Source organism: Silurus aristotelis (assembly GCF_946808225.1).
Source record: "Silurus aristotelis genome assembly, chromosome: 15".
NCBI lineage: Eukaryota > Metazoa > Chordata > Actinopteri > Siluriformes > Siluridae > Silurus > Silurus aristotelis.
This window is the reverse complement of record NC_139588.1, coordinates 19,288,440-19,307,844: the sequence shown is the minus strand read 5'-3', so window position 1 is coordinate 19,307,844 and position 19,405 is coordinate 19,288,440. Positions and strand designations below refer to the sequence as shown.

Here is a 19,405-nt window from a genome sequence, read left to right as displayed (position 1 = left end):
CATCTTTATTGGGTTCAGGTCCGGTGACTGTGGAGGCCAGGTCATCTGGTGCAGCACCCCATCACTCTCCTTCTTGGTCAAATAGCCCTTGGTGCCTTCAGTGTGACTCTACAATTTTCATAGTCATGAAAATAAAGAAAACTCTTTGAATGAGAGGGTGTGTCCAAACTTTTGGTCTGTACTATATATATATATATATATATATATATATATATATATATATATATATATATATAGTATATATATATATTTGCATGCTCTGAAAAGGAGAAGTGATCCTGTGTGTGTGTCTGCACTTGCACTCAATAACCCGCCATTTGTTGTGTAAAAAAAGCTTAAAGGATGTTTTGAATCGACTTCAAACAAATAAGCATCATTCCTCTTGCTTGCATGTCTTTAATAAATTTAATTTAGTTTATAATGAACAGGCCTCTGGCTTCCATATTATTCTTTTCCTTAAAAGAATCTCTGTGGAATTAGAAATTACTCAGGAACAAAGAGCTTCTTTTGTTTTGCTCAGAGGAGAGTAATATTCTTTGCTATATAATATAATTCCTTCTTCATCATAAAGCATGCTTCAGATAGGATTTTCTTCATTAACAGACATTCAGAAGTCCATGAAAATTGCCAGATTAAACATATATTTAATTTTTAATTTAGATATGCACAGTTGATGCTTTTTATATCACAGTGTAAAAACACTCCTGTCAAAATGTCATTCTTACAAAACAATATAAAATGTGGTGCAAAAGCAGAAACTATGTTAACTATGGGTTTCATCAAAGGAAAAAAAATTGCATGTAAAATCTACAATCTGTACATTAAAATACAAAATCAATGCTGTAGCATGCGTTTGTTTTTCTGTTATTGTACTTTTGTTTGGAATATTTGTTTAAAGATTAGTAATAATAAAAAAAAAGAATCTCACAATTTCACGTTTCTTGTTCAGAGTACCTGCTCCGAATACACCATGGTATATATACAAAAACTAATTCTAATATAATGGCTTGATACTACAAATACTATTAACATAAAGTGCCTTAACGTTTGTCTTCATTATAGGTGAGGGGATTCTTAATGCAAAAAGAAATAAAAGACCTCACAAATATTAGACATACCGTTCCATCATTTAGACATTCTCGAAATATTTACCATTTAAAAAAAGTAAAAGTCCAAAATGTTAGGCACATTTTTTTAACAATGTGCCTTAGTAAGTCCTTCATAGTCTTCCCCATCAGTAAAATTTAACTAGCATCTGCCCAGGGATGCATATTGAAGGTCAGGTCTGTAAGGTGTAATTTTCAGGAAATTCTAGATACTTCAAAGTTTATATATCCATACTCTGTAACCGCCAGATAGTTCCAACAAGGAGGTTTATATCAAGCCACAAGTTTAATAATGAAGTGATCTAAACATTTCTTATCCCACTGTGGCATTCCCTGGTGGTCCAGGATATCCACGTGGCCCAGGTGGACCAACAGGACCAGGCTTTCCTCTAGGCCCAGGAATCCCATGTAAACCAGGAAGTCCTGCTGGACCCTGGATTCCAATTGGTCCTTTTACCCCTTCCCACCCATCTTTGCCTGCAGCTCCCATGTCACCTTTCTGCCCCTTTTCACCTCGAGGTCCTGGTTGTCCTAAGGACCCTTTGGCTCCTTTAAGTCCTTGGCTTCCTTTGATTCCAGAAGGTCCAGGCTCCCCTTGATCTCCTTTAGGCCCTATAAAACCCTTAGGACCTGCAGGACCAAGAACACCTGGACGGCCCCTGTCTCCCTTATTCCCTTTTGATCCTGTAGGACCTGTTGTCCCTGTTTCACCCCTATTTCCTTTTGGACCCGGTGGACCAGGAGAACCTGCAAAATATATATTTTTTAATTATATCTAATTTTTAGTTTACCACATATAAGAGCATTTAACATTGTTAATTTTTTTTTTACCTTTCACAATGGTGAAGTTCTGGATCAGTTGAGAATGCCTGGTGTCCACCAGCTTCATTTCCTCCATTAACATAGAGATGTTCCTCATATCCACATCAAGACGTACATTAAGCACCATATATTGTGATCTCAAGGAATCAGCAAGGTTTAGCAGAAGCAAAACAGTATTGTTCAAATTCTGCAAGTCCTCTGTGTGGCTGCCCAGCTTTGACTGGCAAGATGAGCTCTCTATGTTGATGTATTTGTACATGCTCTGAACATGGCTGACTGTTGCATTAATGCTGGAAGCAATGGTTTCGATCTCTAGTTCAATGGAACTCATTCTTGTGTCCAGTGTCACAAACCTTTCCCTAGTCCTATTTTCATAGTACTTGGCATGATACTGATGGTCATGCATGTTCTCCTCATGCTCATCAATGTAAGAAGACACGTTGTCCAGCTGGATCTGGAGGTTCATGACCTGCAACGTGAGCTCGTGCACCATATCTGAGCTCATGCTGATTCTCTGATGGGTGGCAGAGATGCCACTCTGAATTGTTCGCATCATTTGGACATTGATGCTGGAATTGGACTTGAGTCCACTCAGTGTTCTGCTGTAGTTCTGCCAATCCTTGGTTATTTTTTGCAACACCAATGCTTCTTCCTCTGCCTTCCTCTGAAGAGCATCTATCCACAAGGCACTAAGCGTAACAGTACTATTGACTTGTTGCACAGTGGCTGTCAAATCATACTGGTCTTGGACCAAAGTCTTCATGCCCTGATCGGTCTCATTGATTACAACCTGCCATCCATTTACCTGATTTAAGTACTGCTCAAGAGATTGGTTTATTCGTTTAATAGTAATCCCATAAGCCTGTATATCTCTCATCATTCTGTTCTTGGACTGTGTTAGAGTGTTTTGGGATTGAGTTGCCTGCTCCAGTAACTGCTCTTGATTTACATACATCTTTTGAAGGTCTTCAAATTCCTTCTTGAGGCTATTGATTTCTTCTCGGAGGTTTACTGGATTGTAGCAATCTGTACAGTTTGTGGTGCTGAGATCTGCAAAAATACATACAATATTTCAAGGGTTAAACCATAGACAAGCACTCACGTTTCCAAAGTATCTGTTATGCTTGCAGCTGCTTTTCAAGCCATCCATAATGTAAGAGGGAATTTTTCTTTTTCAGGTTTGGAAGGTGGATGCAAGGTTGTTTTTAAACAGAGCAAAGTTTTAGTTCTAGTTTTACTGAGTTTTAAATATAAGCAACTTTTACTCTCTACTCAAATACATCTACGATTCAATATTTGTTCTTTTTTACTCCACTATATTTTAATTGACAATTATCGTTACCAATTACATTTTGAACCTCTGTTATAGATGTCATTAACATTTCCCTACCTGCATCTGCTGCCTGTGGGTGACTTTTTTTTTTTTTTAGCTTTGACAACCTTATTTTCAGTCCAAAAGGAGGTTGAATAAATTCCAAAAACTTTGAGAACCGCCTTTTGTTGATTTTAATAAAAAATATCAAATCACATCTCTGTATATTTTGCTTTAAATTATTTATTTTAATTTTGAAGTTTTAATTAAAATTTAAGGTTTTAGTTAGTCATATTGGATTTGATGACTTTCAATTTGGTAAGAATTGAAAGTCATCAAATCCATATGTGACAGTACCCTAATACAACAATTACTAAAATTGCTGAAAAAATTGGTAATAACAAACAGGCGTGAGTGATCAGTGGGACATGCGACATGGACATGTGCCGAGAAGTTTTTTGGCATAAACATGGCAGGATAATTAATGATCACTCTTTTGATGGTGGTGAGGAATAGTTTTGTATAAAACATGATTACTCTGAAGGCACATCATTTTAATTTTCAAATACATGTGTATACAACCTACAAATGCACATATTTGCTTTTTTTGAGATACCGTTCATACATTCTTGTCATCTATCTGTTATATATCTTTTTTTTTTTTAATGGGTTTATGTAGATTCTATATTGGGTAAACAGACAAACATACAGAAACATTTCACTTCATGCTATATTGTGTATAATTGTGTGTGTAACCAATATTTTATTTAATTTATCCCCCCACACACACACACACATACACCCACCACTGTTTACCAGTTTCTTTCTATTTAATTTGCAGAACATCAGCAGATATTTAAGGAATACTACAATCTTGAATTCTTACCTTGAGTACTTCCCTCATTCTTGATCGTCATTTTATGATCAAGAGATTCCTCTCCAGTTAAGCTGTTCACCTTCCTAAAAACTGATGGATGAATCTGGTTAATTTTAAGATTTCAGTGATAAATACATTTTCAAAGCCAGGCACAGAGACAGATATTACAAAAATGAAACAATGGATTCTATGAAATAAAATCAGGACTAGAATTTGTTTTTTCCTGAGAGTAAAAGTCTTCCATTAATGACTAACCCCCGAGACTAAAACAACAGCAACATACATTATCACATTTATACAACTCAGCATATAAAGGGTTATAGTTAAGGGCTTTGCTCAAGGTTTCAGAAACAGTAGCTTGGTAAAGCTGGGATTTGAAATCACAACCTTTTGATTAGAAGACCACTATCTTCACCACTAAGCTACCACTTCCACTTTAGATACTGCAGCCCTGTAATTACAGCCATTTTTGATTCTTTATTTCACACAGTTCGTCTTGAAGGTTTTGAAACTCCTGGTATGAGAGAGGAACCTTATTAATTTTCTGCACATCAACAGAAGAAAGAGAACCGTTATCATATATACTGGTCTCTATTGGTTTACAGTAAACGTTGTAATTTGCTACATGCATATATAACTTTTATGATTTCTACAAAAAGTCTAGAACTCAGTCTTAATTAATTTATTGTTCAACAAGGAAACAGAAATTTTAAAGAATCACAGTTAATTTGCGAACAATTTACATATTATGTTTTAAAATGTAACAATTTTAAACGTTAATCCAGTTAAATTACTCCTTCAGCTAAATTCTAACAATTATGCACATCAAACAGGGAACAAGTTTTATATTAATTTCAGACTTATAAGCTACACATTCACACAGTGAACTGGAAATTTATGAAGTGTGCATTTTGCCTTAAAAAATCTACTAGTACATTTGTTGGGCAACTGAAGAATCTAACCCAGATGTGTACAAACAAGCTTGTTTTATCATGACCCTTCTAAATGTGACTTTTTCTATTCTTTTGTTTTCAGTTAATTAGGCCATGGGTGTAGAGGTTAGTGTCCTGCTAGTAAAAAGTCTGCACCACCACAGAGTCTCGAGAGTGTTGTTGTCACTGTATTGTTAACTGTAAATCTACGGGAGTGGGTTTACAGAGGAAATATGAGTTACATCTGGGAAAAAAACAACTGAATAGTGGCTAACAGGCTAAAAGGTCAGCACATTTTATTGCATAACCATGTGATGATTCAAATTATCTGGTTCAGATTCCTGTGCCTTACATGGAGTATTGGTGAACTTATTGGTGATGTGAGAAAAATGGTGCCTTTCTATTTTTATAACACCAGAACAGCTCCAGGCTCCCTATTTTGAGCCTGAATTTGAGTTACTATCTGCAACACAAGGTCCTCCCATGTCTGTGTGGGTTTCCTCCAGGTTTTTCAGTTTCTTCTGTCAATTCTGTCAATGTGTGAATTATTTTCTGTGGTGCTAAAGGATGGCTTAAACTTGGAAGGACACAAGAATGACCAGTGTAACTGAAAATGAATGCATCGCTTATATCTCAATTTTATTTTTAGCTTTAGCTCACCTAGAAAAGCCAGGACTGCTAAAGCAATGACTATGCAGACGAAGAAGCCGTAGAGAACTCTGACCGCCAGCTGGAGAGAACGAGTCTGCTGGCATTTCACACAACCTCCCCGGGTTCTTCCTGTGGACACAAACAAGTCTTTAGAGCATGGCTTACAATGTTAAACCATAAGCCCATTTTAAAAAGATTTGTGGTGCCATTATAAGAGTAACCACTATAACTAATAGTCCTTTTAACGTACGCCCAAAAGTTCTACGCTTCCAAAAATCTGTAAGTGACAGCATTACTTGGACCTAAATTTCTACAAAACAACAGGCTGTGCCAGATGTTTAAAGTTTACACATCATTTATTAATTTCACAGAAAATTCTATTAAAGAGATGTAGGAACATAAACAACACTGTAAAAACTGTCAAAACACTCTCTCAGCACATTCCACAAACAAGTGCAAATCAGCTTTCAGCGTTTTCAGTTCACTTTTAATTTCATCTTCATGTTATTAATGCTAGACACCCCCCCCTCCTGTTTTCCTGGCCTCTAATTAATTAATTTATTTATGCTTCATACAATCAAATATTCTATGTTTGCACTGCACAGCATGCATGTAGATAAATATCTGTCATGCTGTTAGCAGTGGATATTTTTCAGTGTAATATTCTGGATATTTTGTTTTTGAATAGAAGTACATTTGTCTAACCTCTGAAGGGAGGCATCTCCTCCTCTTCTCCAGTCAGGTCCTCCTCTGAGAAAATAGAATTATACAAAAGATAAACGAGACACAATTGGAAGAGCTTTTTGGTTTTATAGATGAATAGCAGCACACATTATATAATAAACTGTTATAAATGTTGGAACCTCCTTTGAGGCACATTAAAATGTTTCTGTCCTATCCATCTCCCTAACAGAAAGAACACATGATAATGGGTGGACTGCTATGTTGGATGTTTTAACAAGATTTTAATCTTTTAAATATTAAAAAACAGGAAGAATCGAATCATTCAAATGGTTATATTAAAACATTTTAAATGACTAGGAAATGTGGAAGAAGAATAAAGGGATCAATTATACCGTACCTTTAAAGAGTTGGTTCTCATAGCCACAATAACTTTCTGCAAAAAAAAAGGAGTTGGTGGATGTTGAATAACTGGGAATAACACACCTGGCAGCATACTGATATAGAAAATTGTTTATTCGTGAAAAATACATCAAACTTTTGGAACGCCAATGTCCACGGCCCACTGCCCACTTAACATTCAAACCAATCAGATTTAAGAATATTACAACTTTGTGGAATAAATATGTTTTAAAATCATAGCCAGGTGTATGTAACATGAACACACATAGTCCCATAAATCCCTAAAAAGAAGGAAGGAAAAAAAGAGAAAGCAACAAACTTCTGCCATTTATGACAAAAACCATGTGACTTAAATATGATGTCATTTCTGGCACATACCACACTATGCAGTAATACGAAAACAAAAACACTGTGGTTTAATAAGTATTTGAAGAAAAATGCATCTTTAAGACGAGTAGGAAGAAAAAAAAAGGAGGAATATCATAACTTAACTTGAACAGCACAGACATGAAGAATGGAACAGGAGTGGCTCCTCTTGGTGCATTACACAAACACATTGTAAATTTTACCAGTGTCAGTCAGTGAGAGTTGGGCCAAAGGTCGATTAACAGATGCTAAAGACTTGTGGAGCTTGTTTGAGTCAATTGCAAAATACATTGTGAACTCCAAGTACATTCATTCATTCTTTAGTAAATTTGTTATACTTTTTAAAAAATTCTAGATTCTTCGAAAAGCTTTTGCAAAAATGGCTTTGCTAGAACATTCTAAACCTCCTTTAGACCTGTAGGCTTTGTTTTTGTTTTCTAAATATTTGATTTTATTCCTATTTCAGCTACCTTAAAACTACCTTAAATCTACCTTCATCAATGGATCTATGATAAAAATATATCTGTAAGAGCAGTACATAGCCCACTGTCCACTGGCTGTCCGAGATATCACTAATCTTCTTCTTCTTCTTCTTTCGGCTGCTCCCATTAGGGGTCGCCACAGCGGATCATCCGTCTCCATACCACCCTGTCCTCTATATCTGCCTCTTTTACACCAACTACCTGCATGTCTTCCCTCACCACATCCATGAACCTCCTCCTTGGCCTTCCTCTTTTCCTCCTACCTGGTGGCTCCATCTTCAGCATTTTTCTACCAATATAATTCATGTCCCTTCTCTGCACATGTCCAAACCATCTCAATCTCGCCTCCCTCACCTTGTCACCAAAACATCCTACATGTGCTGTCCCTCTAATAAACTCATTTCTAATCTTGTCCATCCTCGTCACTCCCAACGAAAACCTCAACATCTTCAGCTCTGCTACCTCCAGCTCCACCTCCTGTCTTTTACTCAATGCCACTGTCTCTAATCCATACAACATCGCAGGTCTCACCACAGTCCTATAAACTTTCCCTTTCATTCTTGCAGATACTCTTCTATCACAAATCACTCCTGTCACTCTTCTCCACCCACTCCACCCTGCCTGCACTCTTTTCTTTACTTCCATAACACACTCTCCATTACTTTGCACTGTTGACCCCAGGTACCTGAACTCCTCCACCTTCTTCACCTCTTCTCCCTGCAACCGCATCACTCCACTGCCCTCCCTCTCATTCACACACATGTACTCTGTCTTACTCCTACTGACTTTCATTCCCCTTCTCTCCAGCGCATATCTCCACCTCTCCAGGCTCTTCTCAACCTGCTCTCTACTCTCACCACAAATCACAATATCATCTGCAAACATCATAGTCCAGGGAGACTCCTGTCTGACCTCGTCCGTCAACCTGTCCATCACCACTGCAAACAGGAAAGGGCTCAGGGCCGATCCTTGATGCAGTCCAACCTTCACCCTGAACCAGTCTGTCGTACCTACTGCACACTTTACTGCCGTCACACTGTCCTCATACATGTCCTGCACCACCCTCACATACTTCTCTGACACACCTGACTTCCTCATACAATACCACAACTCCTCTCTCGGCACCCTGTCGTACGCTTTCTCTAAATCCACAAATACACAATGCAGCTCCTTCTGTCCTTCTCTATACTTCTCCATCAACATCCTCAAAGCAAATAAGGCATCTGTGGTGCTCTTCCTCGGCATGAAACCATACTGTTGCTCACAGATGGTCACCTCTTCTCTCAGCCTGGCTTCCACTACTCTTTCCCATAACTTCATGGTGTGACTGATCAACTTAATTCCCCTGTAGTTACTGCAGGTCTGCACATCTCCCTTATGCTTAAAGATCGGTACCAGCACACTCCTTCTCCATTCCTCAGGCATCCTCTCCCCTTCCAGAATCCTGTTAAACAATCTGGTTAAAAACTCCACTGCCATCTCTCCTAAACATCTCCACGCTTCTACCGGTATGTCATCTGGTCCAACCGACTTTCCATTCTTCATCCTCTTAATCGCTGCTCCTACTTCCTCCTTACTAATCCTATCTACATCCTGCTTCACCAACTCCACATCCTCCAACCTTCTCTCTCTCTGATTTTCCTCATTCATCAGCTGCTCAAAATACTCCCTCCATCTTCTCAACACACTCTCCTCACTAGTCAACACATTTCCCTCTCCATCCTTTATTGCTCTAACTTGCAGTACATCCTTCCCAGCTCGGTCCCTCTGCTTGGCCAATTGGTATAAATCCTTTTCTCCTTCCTTAGTGTCCAACCTCTTATACAGTTCCTCATATGCCTTTTCCTTGGCTTTCGCCACATCCCTTTTAACCTGCTGCCGCATCTCCTTGTACTCCTGCCTACTTTTCTCATCACTCTGTCGATCCCACTTCTGTTTTGCCTATCTCTTTCCCCTAATGCTCTCCTGCACTTCCTCATTCCACCACCACGTCTCCTTGTCTTGCTTTCTATTTCCAGATGTCACACCAAGTACTTTTCTAGCTGCCTCCCTCATCACTCCTGCAGTAGTTGCCCAATCATCCGGCACCTCTTCACCACCACCAAGCCCCTGTCTGACCTCTTCCCTGAACCTCACACTACACTCTTCCTCCTTCAGTTTCCACCATCTTATTCTTCTTTCAAACCTTACTTTCCTCCTCTTCTTCTTCGCCTCCAAAACCATCCTACAGACCACCATCCGATGCTGTCTAGCTACACTGTCCCCCGCCAACACCTTACAGTCTCCAATCTCCTTCAGGTTGCATCTCCTACACAGAACATAATCCACCTGTGTGCACCTTAGTCCACTCTTATACGTCACCCTATGATCCTCCTTCTTCTTAAAATACGTGTTCACCACTGCCATTTCCATCCTTTTAGCAAAATCTACCACCATCTGCCCTTCCACATTCCTCTCCTTAAAACCATACCTACCCATCACCTCCTCATCACCTCTGTTCCCTTCACCTACATGCCCATTAAAGTCTGCCCCAATCACCAATCGTTCTTTCCTAGGTACACCATCTACCACTTCATCTAATTCACTCCAGAATCTTTCTTTCTCCTCCATCTCACAGCCAACTTGTGGAGCATAGGTACTGATGACATTTATCATCACCCTATCAGAAACTCTCTTCACCTCCACTACACTCTTACTGTACGCTTCCTTCAGAATCACCCCTACACCATTTCTCTTCCCATCCACACCATGATAAAACAGTTTAAACCCACCTCCAATGTTCCTGGCCTTACTCCCTTTCCACTTGGTCTCCTGAACACACAACACATCTACCTTTCTCCTCTCCATCATATCAGCTATCTCTCTCCCTTTACCCGTCATAGTACCAACATTTAAAGTACCAACCCGAACCTCTACTCTCCTACACTGCTCCTTTTCCTGCCGTCTCTGTAGACGCCTTCCTCCTCTCCTTCTCCTCCTTCGGCCAACAGTAGCCCAATTTCCACCGGTACCCTGTCGGCTAACGATACCTGTGGCGGTCGTTGTTAACCCGGGCCTCGACCGATCCGGTATGAAATTCTCATTTGTGATCCGCATATTTGATTTGGCACATGTTTTACGCTGGATGCCCTTCCTAACGCAACCCTCCCCATTTACCCGGGCTTGGGACCGGCACTAAGAGTACACTGGCTTGTGCCCCCCTAATGGCTGGGTTACCGAGATATCACTAATAAGCAAGCTTAACTAGCTGGCTAGGTTGTATCTCCTCAACTAGCTTAAAGACACAAGTGGAATTTCAGAACCAAATCCTTTTTTTTTCTGTCACTAAATAAACAGAATTTTACTTATTATTTATTTTATAAACTTCACAAAAACACCACAGCATTCAATCAAAATATGAGTTAGGTAAGCTTGGTTGGCTATCGTACTAGCATAGCATGCAGGTTCTGCTCTACGTTTCCAATCTTAAACACCACTTTAGAATCATTCACCCAAGCTTTGGTTTGTGGAATATGAGATATTTAAAAATAGATTTATTAATAGATTTTTTTGCTAATGTTTTGTTTTGCTAATAATAGTAAAGTGTGTAGGTTTAACATATTTATTTATCATATATATATCATTAGTGGTGGACATTTAAAAAAAAAAAAAAAAAAAAAAAAAACTTTTTGGTCTTTTACATTTCCCACAATCACTTACAATGTATTTAGCTGGTGTTTTTAAAGCTGGTGTTCAGGGCAGCTAAAGTGCCCGGAGTGTGTGGGCTAATCGGAGCTAAAGTACTGTACCAACAGTCCAAAAATGTGCAGGACTGCTGCCTGTCTGCACTTTTTCCAACTAAGCAAGGCTAGGCAGGTGTCTCCTGGATCAACAGACCCAACCTGAGCCACTGCCATTAGTGCTGCCAACAACACAAAGTAAAAATTCAGGAGATTCTCTGGTCTGGATGGCAGCCATCCCCTCCAAAAACAAGTTCAGAAGCTTACTTTTGAAAAACCACGGAGGTTCATCTAACAGAAGCAACCTTCAAAACTCCTGAAAGTCTGAAAGGGGTAGAATGTTTAAAACGGGAGTCCAGGAAACTGCAGGAAATGGAGGGTTTGCTGAAGTCGTAGAACATTCGGTTCTGAACATGGTTTTAATGAGAGTGATGAGTCAGCAGGAAAACGAGTACATCTGAAATCCAGTTTGCTTTCTGATGTAAGACTTAGAATAAGTTTACAATGCAGAAACGTATGTTTATGGACCGTGTAATTGTACAACACACAGTGATTGTTCACGGTGGAAAGTTTTGTTGTATTTGGATTATCTTACATTTTGGGCTATGTTTAAATGGAAAAGCAAACACAACAGCTTGTATTTACATTTCCCTCTGCCATTGAGAAATCCTAAAATTGAACCCAGACATCCAGAAGATCCCTGAGGCTAAAAGTAACTGCTTTCCTCTCTCTTTCTCCTGTTGATCATTGTGACATTAGCCAATCACAAGTGTTGAGGAGCTCATGAATACAAATTAGCTATTTATTTAGTGCACTCCTGAAAGCACTTTTAGCTGCTCCATGACTTCGTGTGAGCACAGGTTTGCAAAAATGCATGGTTGACTTTACTTGAATGCATAATTTTCCACTTTACCCTTTTACTTTACCTTAAATGTGTGTATGAGACAGTGTACAGGATTTCAGGGTGTACTCCCAATTCGTTTCCACTATTCCCCGGATAGACAATGGATACACAATGACCATGACCAAGAGCTATGGAAATAAAAAAAAAAGTAATACAATACAGTTTGCCAAAAATATTGACCCGTACTAAGCTACAAAAAAGGACATACATGTCTTTATCCCTCCACCACTACACTGCCATTGCTGGGCACTCAAGCAAGGCCCTTAACCCTTAAGTGCAAATTTTTTCAGTAAGTCAGAAGACAGCTAGTGAACTTAGAAAACTATGTAAAAAAAAAAAAGACGCAGGACAAAAGAAAGAACTCCACCTATAACTCTGGGTTGAAATCCAGTAGTTTGATTACAAGATTAACATCTCATTGGGAAGGTGGTAGTTTAGTGGTTAAACTCTGGGTTACTCAATGGAAGGATGGGGGTTTAAGCCACTGCCACTCTTGGGGCCCTTGAGCAAGGCCCTTAACCTGCTGTGTTCCAGGGATGCTGTATTATGGCTGACCCTGTGCTCTGACCCCAGCTTCCTAACATTACCAGAATATGCAAGAAAACTTTCACTGTGGTGTGCATGACAAGTATAAAGCACCTACCTTTTTTACCTCTACACTTTTGTTTTATTCTTAGGTGGAAAAAAAACAGTAAGTGTGATGTATCTATTATGCCAGATGTTTAATAACATGATGCCCACTTCCTGGTAAAGCAGAAACTTTAGACATTGTGCTAATTTTACCCTCAGCTCAACTCAGAGCTTTGCTGAGAATCCACATAGAAATCACAATGCAAAACAGTTATTGCATATGATCTCAGAATTTGTACTGTAAAGTAATTTCTGGAGAGGGCTGTTTATATAGAAAGGGTTTGTTTTGTGAGCCAATGCACATTATGTGCCAAGTGGAAGCCTTATGGCTTTTTAAAATTAGTTTCTGACAAAGAAATAATACATAATCCTGTTCTGTTTGTTCTGAATAATTAAATGGTCAACTTTCCTAACTACTGCCCTCTAACACAGCATGTTTTCATATTCCTGTTCCACAGCTCCTCAGTGGTTTGTCTTTCTGAACCATGTCCCAAATCACAGCTTTTAAATGCTCATCTTTTCAATAAATAAAAATGTGTATGTATGCTGTTTTGATAGAAAGTGAATATTTGGAATGTGGTGCAGTCACATGCTGTTATTATGAACACTGCATAGTGCGGCCCAGGAACATAAAACCAGTCACAATCCCGGATTCACAATGCATGTGGTGTGTCAAGCGGTTTCAGTGATCTTGTTCTCAAGCAACAAAATCAAGATGAAAATTTCCAGAATTGTGTAAAAGCTTAATCTTGTTTTTAATACCCCCCCCCCCACACACACACACACACACACACTCACAAAAAATATAGATAAAAATATATGTGCTATGTTCTAAAATCCAAAAATGCAAAAAAAAGACTTTTTGCAACACACACAACAGCAAGTCTCACTTAGTCCTCATCAACAATCTAACTCAAAGGAGCAATGAAATTCATGGAATGTGTGTATGCATATTTATCAAACAGTGAGAAATGAACTGAAGAATGCATGTGTTGTGGTATAGGGTTGAAGCATTTGCCTTTTGCAGGCAATACCACAAGTGTTATAACAATGTAATGGAAAATTCCTACACTATTTGTATAGAATACAAGCTAGAATACATGTGAATCTTAGTCATTTGCTAGTATAGTATATGCTTGTTGTCCATTTTTCCTATATGCATAGTCAATTATACAATATATGATTTTGATCTGCTTCAAAGAGAAATTGACACATACTGTAATTACAGGCACCTTACAGGCACAGAGGTGAAAGTAAATGAGACTGAAAGATCTAAAGGTCACATTTTCTCTTTGGACTGATAGGTGCAAAGCATTTACTGGGATTATAAAGCACACAGAGCACAAACCCTTTGTTGGACTAAAAGGCAGAAAGACCACACCTCCTTTATTGGACTAAAAGGCAGAGAGACCAAACATCTGTATAGGACTAAAAGGCAGAGAAACCACACCTCCTTTATTGGACTAAAAGGCAGAGACCACACCTCCTTAATTGGACTTTAAGGCAGAAAGGCCACACCTTCTTTATTGGACTAAAAGGCAGAGAAACCACACCTCCTTTATTGGACTTTAAGGCAGAGACCACACCTCCTTAATTGGACTTTAAGGCAGAGAGGCCACACCTCCTTTATTGTACTAAAAGGCAGAGACCACACCTCATTAATTGGACTTTGAGGCAGAGAGGCCACACCTCCTTTATTGGACTAAAAGGCAGATAGGCCACACCTCCTTTATTGGACTAAAAGGCAGAGACAACACCTCCTTAATTAGACTTTAAGGCAGAGAGGCCACACCTCCTTTATTGGACTAAAAAACAAGAAGACCACACCTCGGTTATTGGACTGAAATGCAGAGAGACCACACCTCCTTTATTGGACTAAAAAGCATAGAGGCCACAGCACCTTTATTGGACAAAAATGCGTGGAGACCACACCTCCTTTATTGGTCTTAAAAGCAGAGAGACCACACCTCCTATATTTGACTTAAAGGCAGAGAGACCACACCTCCTTTATTGGACTTAAAGGCAGAGAGACCACACCTCCTTTATTGGACTAAAAGGCAGAGAGACCACACCTCCTTTATTGGACTTAAAAACAGAGAGACCACACCTCCTTTATTGGACTTAAAAACAGAGAGACCACACCTCCTCGATGACCCATTTAATGGAATTTACAGGCCCGTGGGTCAAACCTCATTTATTGAAACTAGCAGACAAAGAATCCACTACAAACAAAGAGTACACCTCCTTCATTGGATTAATAGGTACTGAGGCCACACCGCCATCTTTAAGACTGACAGAACATAACAGACACACCTCATTTCGTGGTATTTACAGGCACATGGGCCACTCCTCATTTAATGAAACTTATAGGAACCGAACATATAGGCAACTCAGTTTGGAGCTACTGTATAACGAATCACTGTCACCCAGGTAGTCTGGTTCCTCTCAAGGTTTCTTCCTCATACCATCTCATGGAGTTTTTAGTTCTTGCTTTATAAAATTTGAGGGGCTAACATAAATGTAAAATGTATATTTGTATTCTATTTATTTCTGCAAAACTGCTTTGGAAAAATTTTCAATATTAGGTGCACTATACAAATAAAATTGTATGTAACTAAACAGAAATTTAGAGGCTCCTTCACCAGGAGTAACAGGCACAAAGAACTTATGGCACAGAGACCATAGGCAGGTGTGAATTGATTGGTGTTGACAGAAATACGCACACTGTATTTATTGGATTGATTGATTGAACTCCACCATCATAGCTGAAACATTTTCTGGGACTGAAATGATGTTGAGCTCAGAAGCTCCTAGTTTTATAACCATAAAGACTGTATAAGACTGTAGAAAAAACATTACTTATAATCTTATACTCCAGTACTCATGTTAGTTCTCACTCTCCAGTGTTCTGTATTGTTGAAAAATGTATGTCACCCAAATGAGGATGGGTTCCCCTTTTGAGTCTGGTTCCTCTCAAGGTTTCTTCCTCATAACATCTAAGATAAGAGAGTTTTTACTTGCCACAGTCTCATCAGGGATAAATGCACACCATTCACCTTGACTGTTGATTTCTGTAAAGCTGTTTTGAGACAATGTCTGTTGTGAAAAGTGCTATAGAAATAAACTTGACTTGACTTGACATGACTAAAAGGCAGAGACCACACCTCATTAATTGGACTTTGAGGCAGAGAGGCCACACCTCCTTTATTGGACTAAAAGGCAGATAGGCCACACCTCCTTTATTGGACTAAAAGGCAGAGACAACACCTCCTTAATTAGACTTTAAGGCAGAGAGGCCACACCTCCTTTATTGGACTAAAAAACAAGAAGACCACACCTCGGTTATTGGACTGAAATGCAGAGAGACCACACCTCCTTTATTGGACTAAAAAGCATAGAGGCCACAGCACCTTTATTGGACAAAAATGCGTGGAGACCACACCTCCTTTATTGGTCTTAAAAGCAGAGAGACCACACCTCCTATATTTGACTTAAAGGCAGAGAGACCACACCTCCTTTATTGGACTTAAAGGCAGAGAGACCACACCTCCTTTATTGGACTAAAAGGCAGAGAGACCACACCTCCTTTATTGGACTTAAAAACAGAGAGACCACACCTCCTTTATTGGACTTAAAAACAGAGAGACCACACCTCCTCGATGACCCATTTAATGGAATTTACAGGCCCGTGGGTCAAACCTCATTTATTGAAACTAGCAGACAAAGAATCCACTACAAACAAAGAGTACACCTCCTTCATTGGATTAATAGGTACTGAGGCCACACCGCCATCTTTAAGACTGACAGAACATAACAGACACACCTCATTTCGTGGTATTTACAGGCACATGGGCCACTCCTCATTTAATGAAACTTATAGGAACCGAACATATAGGCAACTCAGTTTGGAGCTACTGTATAACGAATCACTGTCACCCAGGTAGTCTGGTTCCTCTCAAGGTTTCTTCCTCATACCATCTCATGGAGTTTTTAGTTCTTGCTTTATAAAATTTGAGGGGCTAACATAAATGTAAAATGTATATTTGTATTCTATTTATTTCTGCAAAACTGCTTTGGAAAAATTTTCAATATTAGGTGCACTATACAAATAAAATTGTATGTAACTAAACAGAAATTTAGAGGCTCCTTCACCAGGAGTAACAGGCACAAAGAACTTATGGCACAGAGACCATAGGCAGGTGTGAATTGATTGGTGTTGACAGAAATACGCACACTGTATTTATTGGATTGATTGATTGAACTCCACCATCATAGCTGAAACATTTTCTGGGACTGAAATGATGTTGAGCTCAGAAGCTCCTAGTTTTATAACCATAAAGACTGTATAAGACTGTAGAAAAAACATTACTTATAATCTTATACTCCAGTACTCATGTTAGTTCTCACTCTCCAGTGTTCTGTATTGTTGAAAAATGTATGTCACCCAAATGAGGATGGGTTCCCCTTTTGAGTCTGGTTCCTCTCAAGGTTTCTTCCTCATAACATCTAAGATAAGAGAGTTTTTACTTGCCACAGTCTCATCAGGGATAAATGCACACCATTCACCTTGACTGTTGATTTCTGTAAAGCTGTTTTGAGACAATGTCTGTTGTGAAAAGTGCTATAGAAATAAACTTGACTTGACTTGACATGACTAAAAGGCATAAAAAGCCCCACATGCTTTATTAGACTGATCCACAATCCCATAATCCAATCAGCAGCAACAGGGGCTGACATTTCTGTAACTGACAACACAGACATACTATACAGAGATTTATTAATTCACCACCACCACCACCACCACCACCACCACCACCACCACCACCACCACCACCACCACCACAACATATACTGTTATGAAGTGGTAAGAAAATCAGTATAACTTTACACCACCTGTCAAGACACACAACTTGGTATGTATTTAGTCATGCCCAGGCTGGAGGATGTCATCGGGATCTCCAGTCGCACACCTGCTGCCTGTGTGCTGATTGCTGACAGGCAACTTTCTTCAAGCTCTCTGGGAAATGAGCTCAAGTAAAGAGAACCAGACCTCCTACCTGCTCCCTTTCCTCAAAAAAAAACAGCTTACCAGATCTTACCCATATGCTCCCTCTGCCTTCAAAAGGTATCTTCAGCTTTCTTTTCCAGTAAAAAATTATCTCAGGATACCAAAAATCTTAAATATCAATTGACATATTCTTAATGCAGGAATTTGTTTGAAGTTTATTATAAACCCCTTTCTCTGAGTATATCTTCCATCCAAGATCAACCAATGATGATTTCCCCCTGGACACTAAGAGGGGTCAAACCACCTCCAAGACTAAGAAAGAAGTAACTTTAATTGAATATCTGTAACAAACAAACAAACAAAAGAAAAAGGACCAGAGAATTCTCTTACCTTTCATATTTCTTGTGCTTCAGAAGAATGGTGATGAGCAGGTAGTCTTATATGTACGTATCTCTCTTCACAGAACCTCCAGTGTCTGTTTAAGTATACGGCTGCATGCGTGTCTTAGATTGTTTATAAAAAGTCCACTTAATGGTAATCAGAGCTCGCTGATTCGAGCAGCTAGTCATGCCATACACGTTTACGCAATACACATGTGCATATGCAGCAGCCGCTCCAGAACATGCCTCTCTTTTCCGCAGAACGAGAAGAAGCTAAGGAAACATGTGCACTTTGGAGAAACACAACAGAGACTGGAGTGTGTGTGTTTCTCAGTGAGAGAAGGACAGAGGGAAGGGGAGGGAGAGATGGAGTCAGAGAGAGAGAGAGAGAGAGAGAGAGAGAGTGTGCATATGTTCCTGTATATTCCTGTCCCAGCCTAATTGCTAGCAAATGTCTGGATTGGGAAGGACAGGCACCTTTGTCGTCTGTTTTTCTCTCCATGACACATTTACAGGAATTTGGGAATTTAAAATCGCCTTTAAGGCACTAATTCTGCTATCTGGCCGTTTCTCTGTGTTCCACATTCCGATCAGTATCTGTGGAAATGTGAGTGTGTGCCATGTGGATTAGTGCAAAGGGTATAACATTTTCTAGTCAGGATTTTCTAGCCTATAGAAAGTATGTATTATACTACTGAAACATTAAAACTCTCTTACTCTTGATGTCACCCAAATGAGGATGGGTTTCCCTTTTGAGTCTGGTTACTCTCAAGGTTTTTTCCTCATAACATATAAGGGAGTTTTTCTTTGCTACAGTCGTCATGGCTGCTCATCAGGGATAAATACACACCATTCACCTTAACTGTTGATTTCTGTAAAGCTGCTTTGAGACAATGTCTGTTGTGAAAAGCGCAATAGAAATAAATTTGACTTGACTTGAAATAAAGGCTCATTAAATAACTGGATGCATTCATATTTTGCCAATTTACTGTTGCTTTTTAGTACTAAAAAAAAAATTCGGATGGACTGTAAATTCCACCGCTGCAACAAATAATTAATAATAAAAAAAATATTGCACCTACTAAAGAGGCTCCCCTGAAAAAGTAGCATTAGCAGGTTCAGGGATGTTTCTT

At 39.2% G+C, this 19,405-nt stretch overlaps 1 protein-coding gene across 2 annotated transcripts; it reads right to left on the bottom strand.

Annotated features, from left to right (window-relative positions):
* Positions 1 to 624: 624 nt before the first annotated feature.
* Positions 625 to 18,618, bottom strand: scara3 (scavenger receptor class A, member 3). 2 transcript variants are annotated; one of them, XM_083562513.1, is made up of 7 exons: positions 18,283 to 18,618; positions 6,782 to 6,817; positions 6,406 to 6,450; positions 5,710 to 5,829; positions 4,127 to 4,207; positions 1,938 to 2,978; positions 625 to 1,853 (listed from the first exon to the last, which is right to left on the bottom strand). In XM_083562513.1, the coding sequence occupies exons 1-7, from the start codon at positions 18,287 to 18,289 to the stop codon at positions 1,420 to 1,422; spliced, it is 1,764 nt and encodes a 587-aa protein (XP_083418639.1). In that variant the 5' UTR covers positions 18,290 to 18,618; the 3' UTR covers positions 625 to 1,419. The 2 variants fall into 2 exon arrangements, with proteins under 2 accessions (XP_083418639.1, XP_083418640.1); XM_083562514.1 differs by lacking the exon at positions 6,782 to 6,817 and having other exon boundaries at positions 18,283 to 18,606.
* Between the last annotated feature and the right edge of the window lie 787 nt (positions 18,619 to 19,405).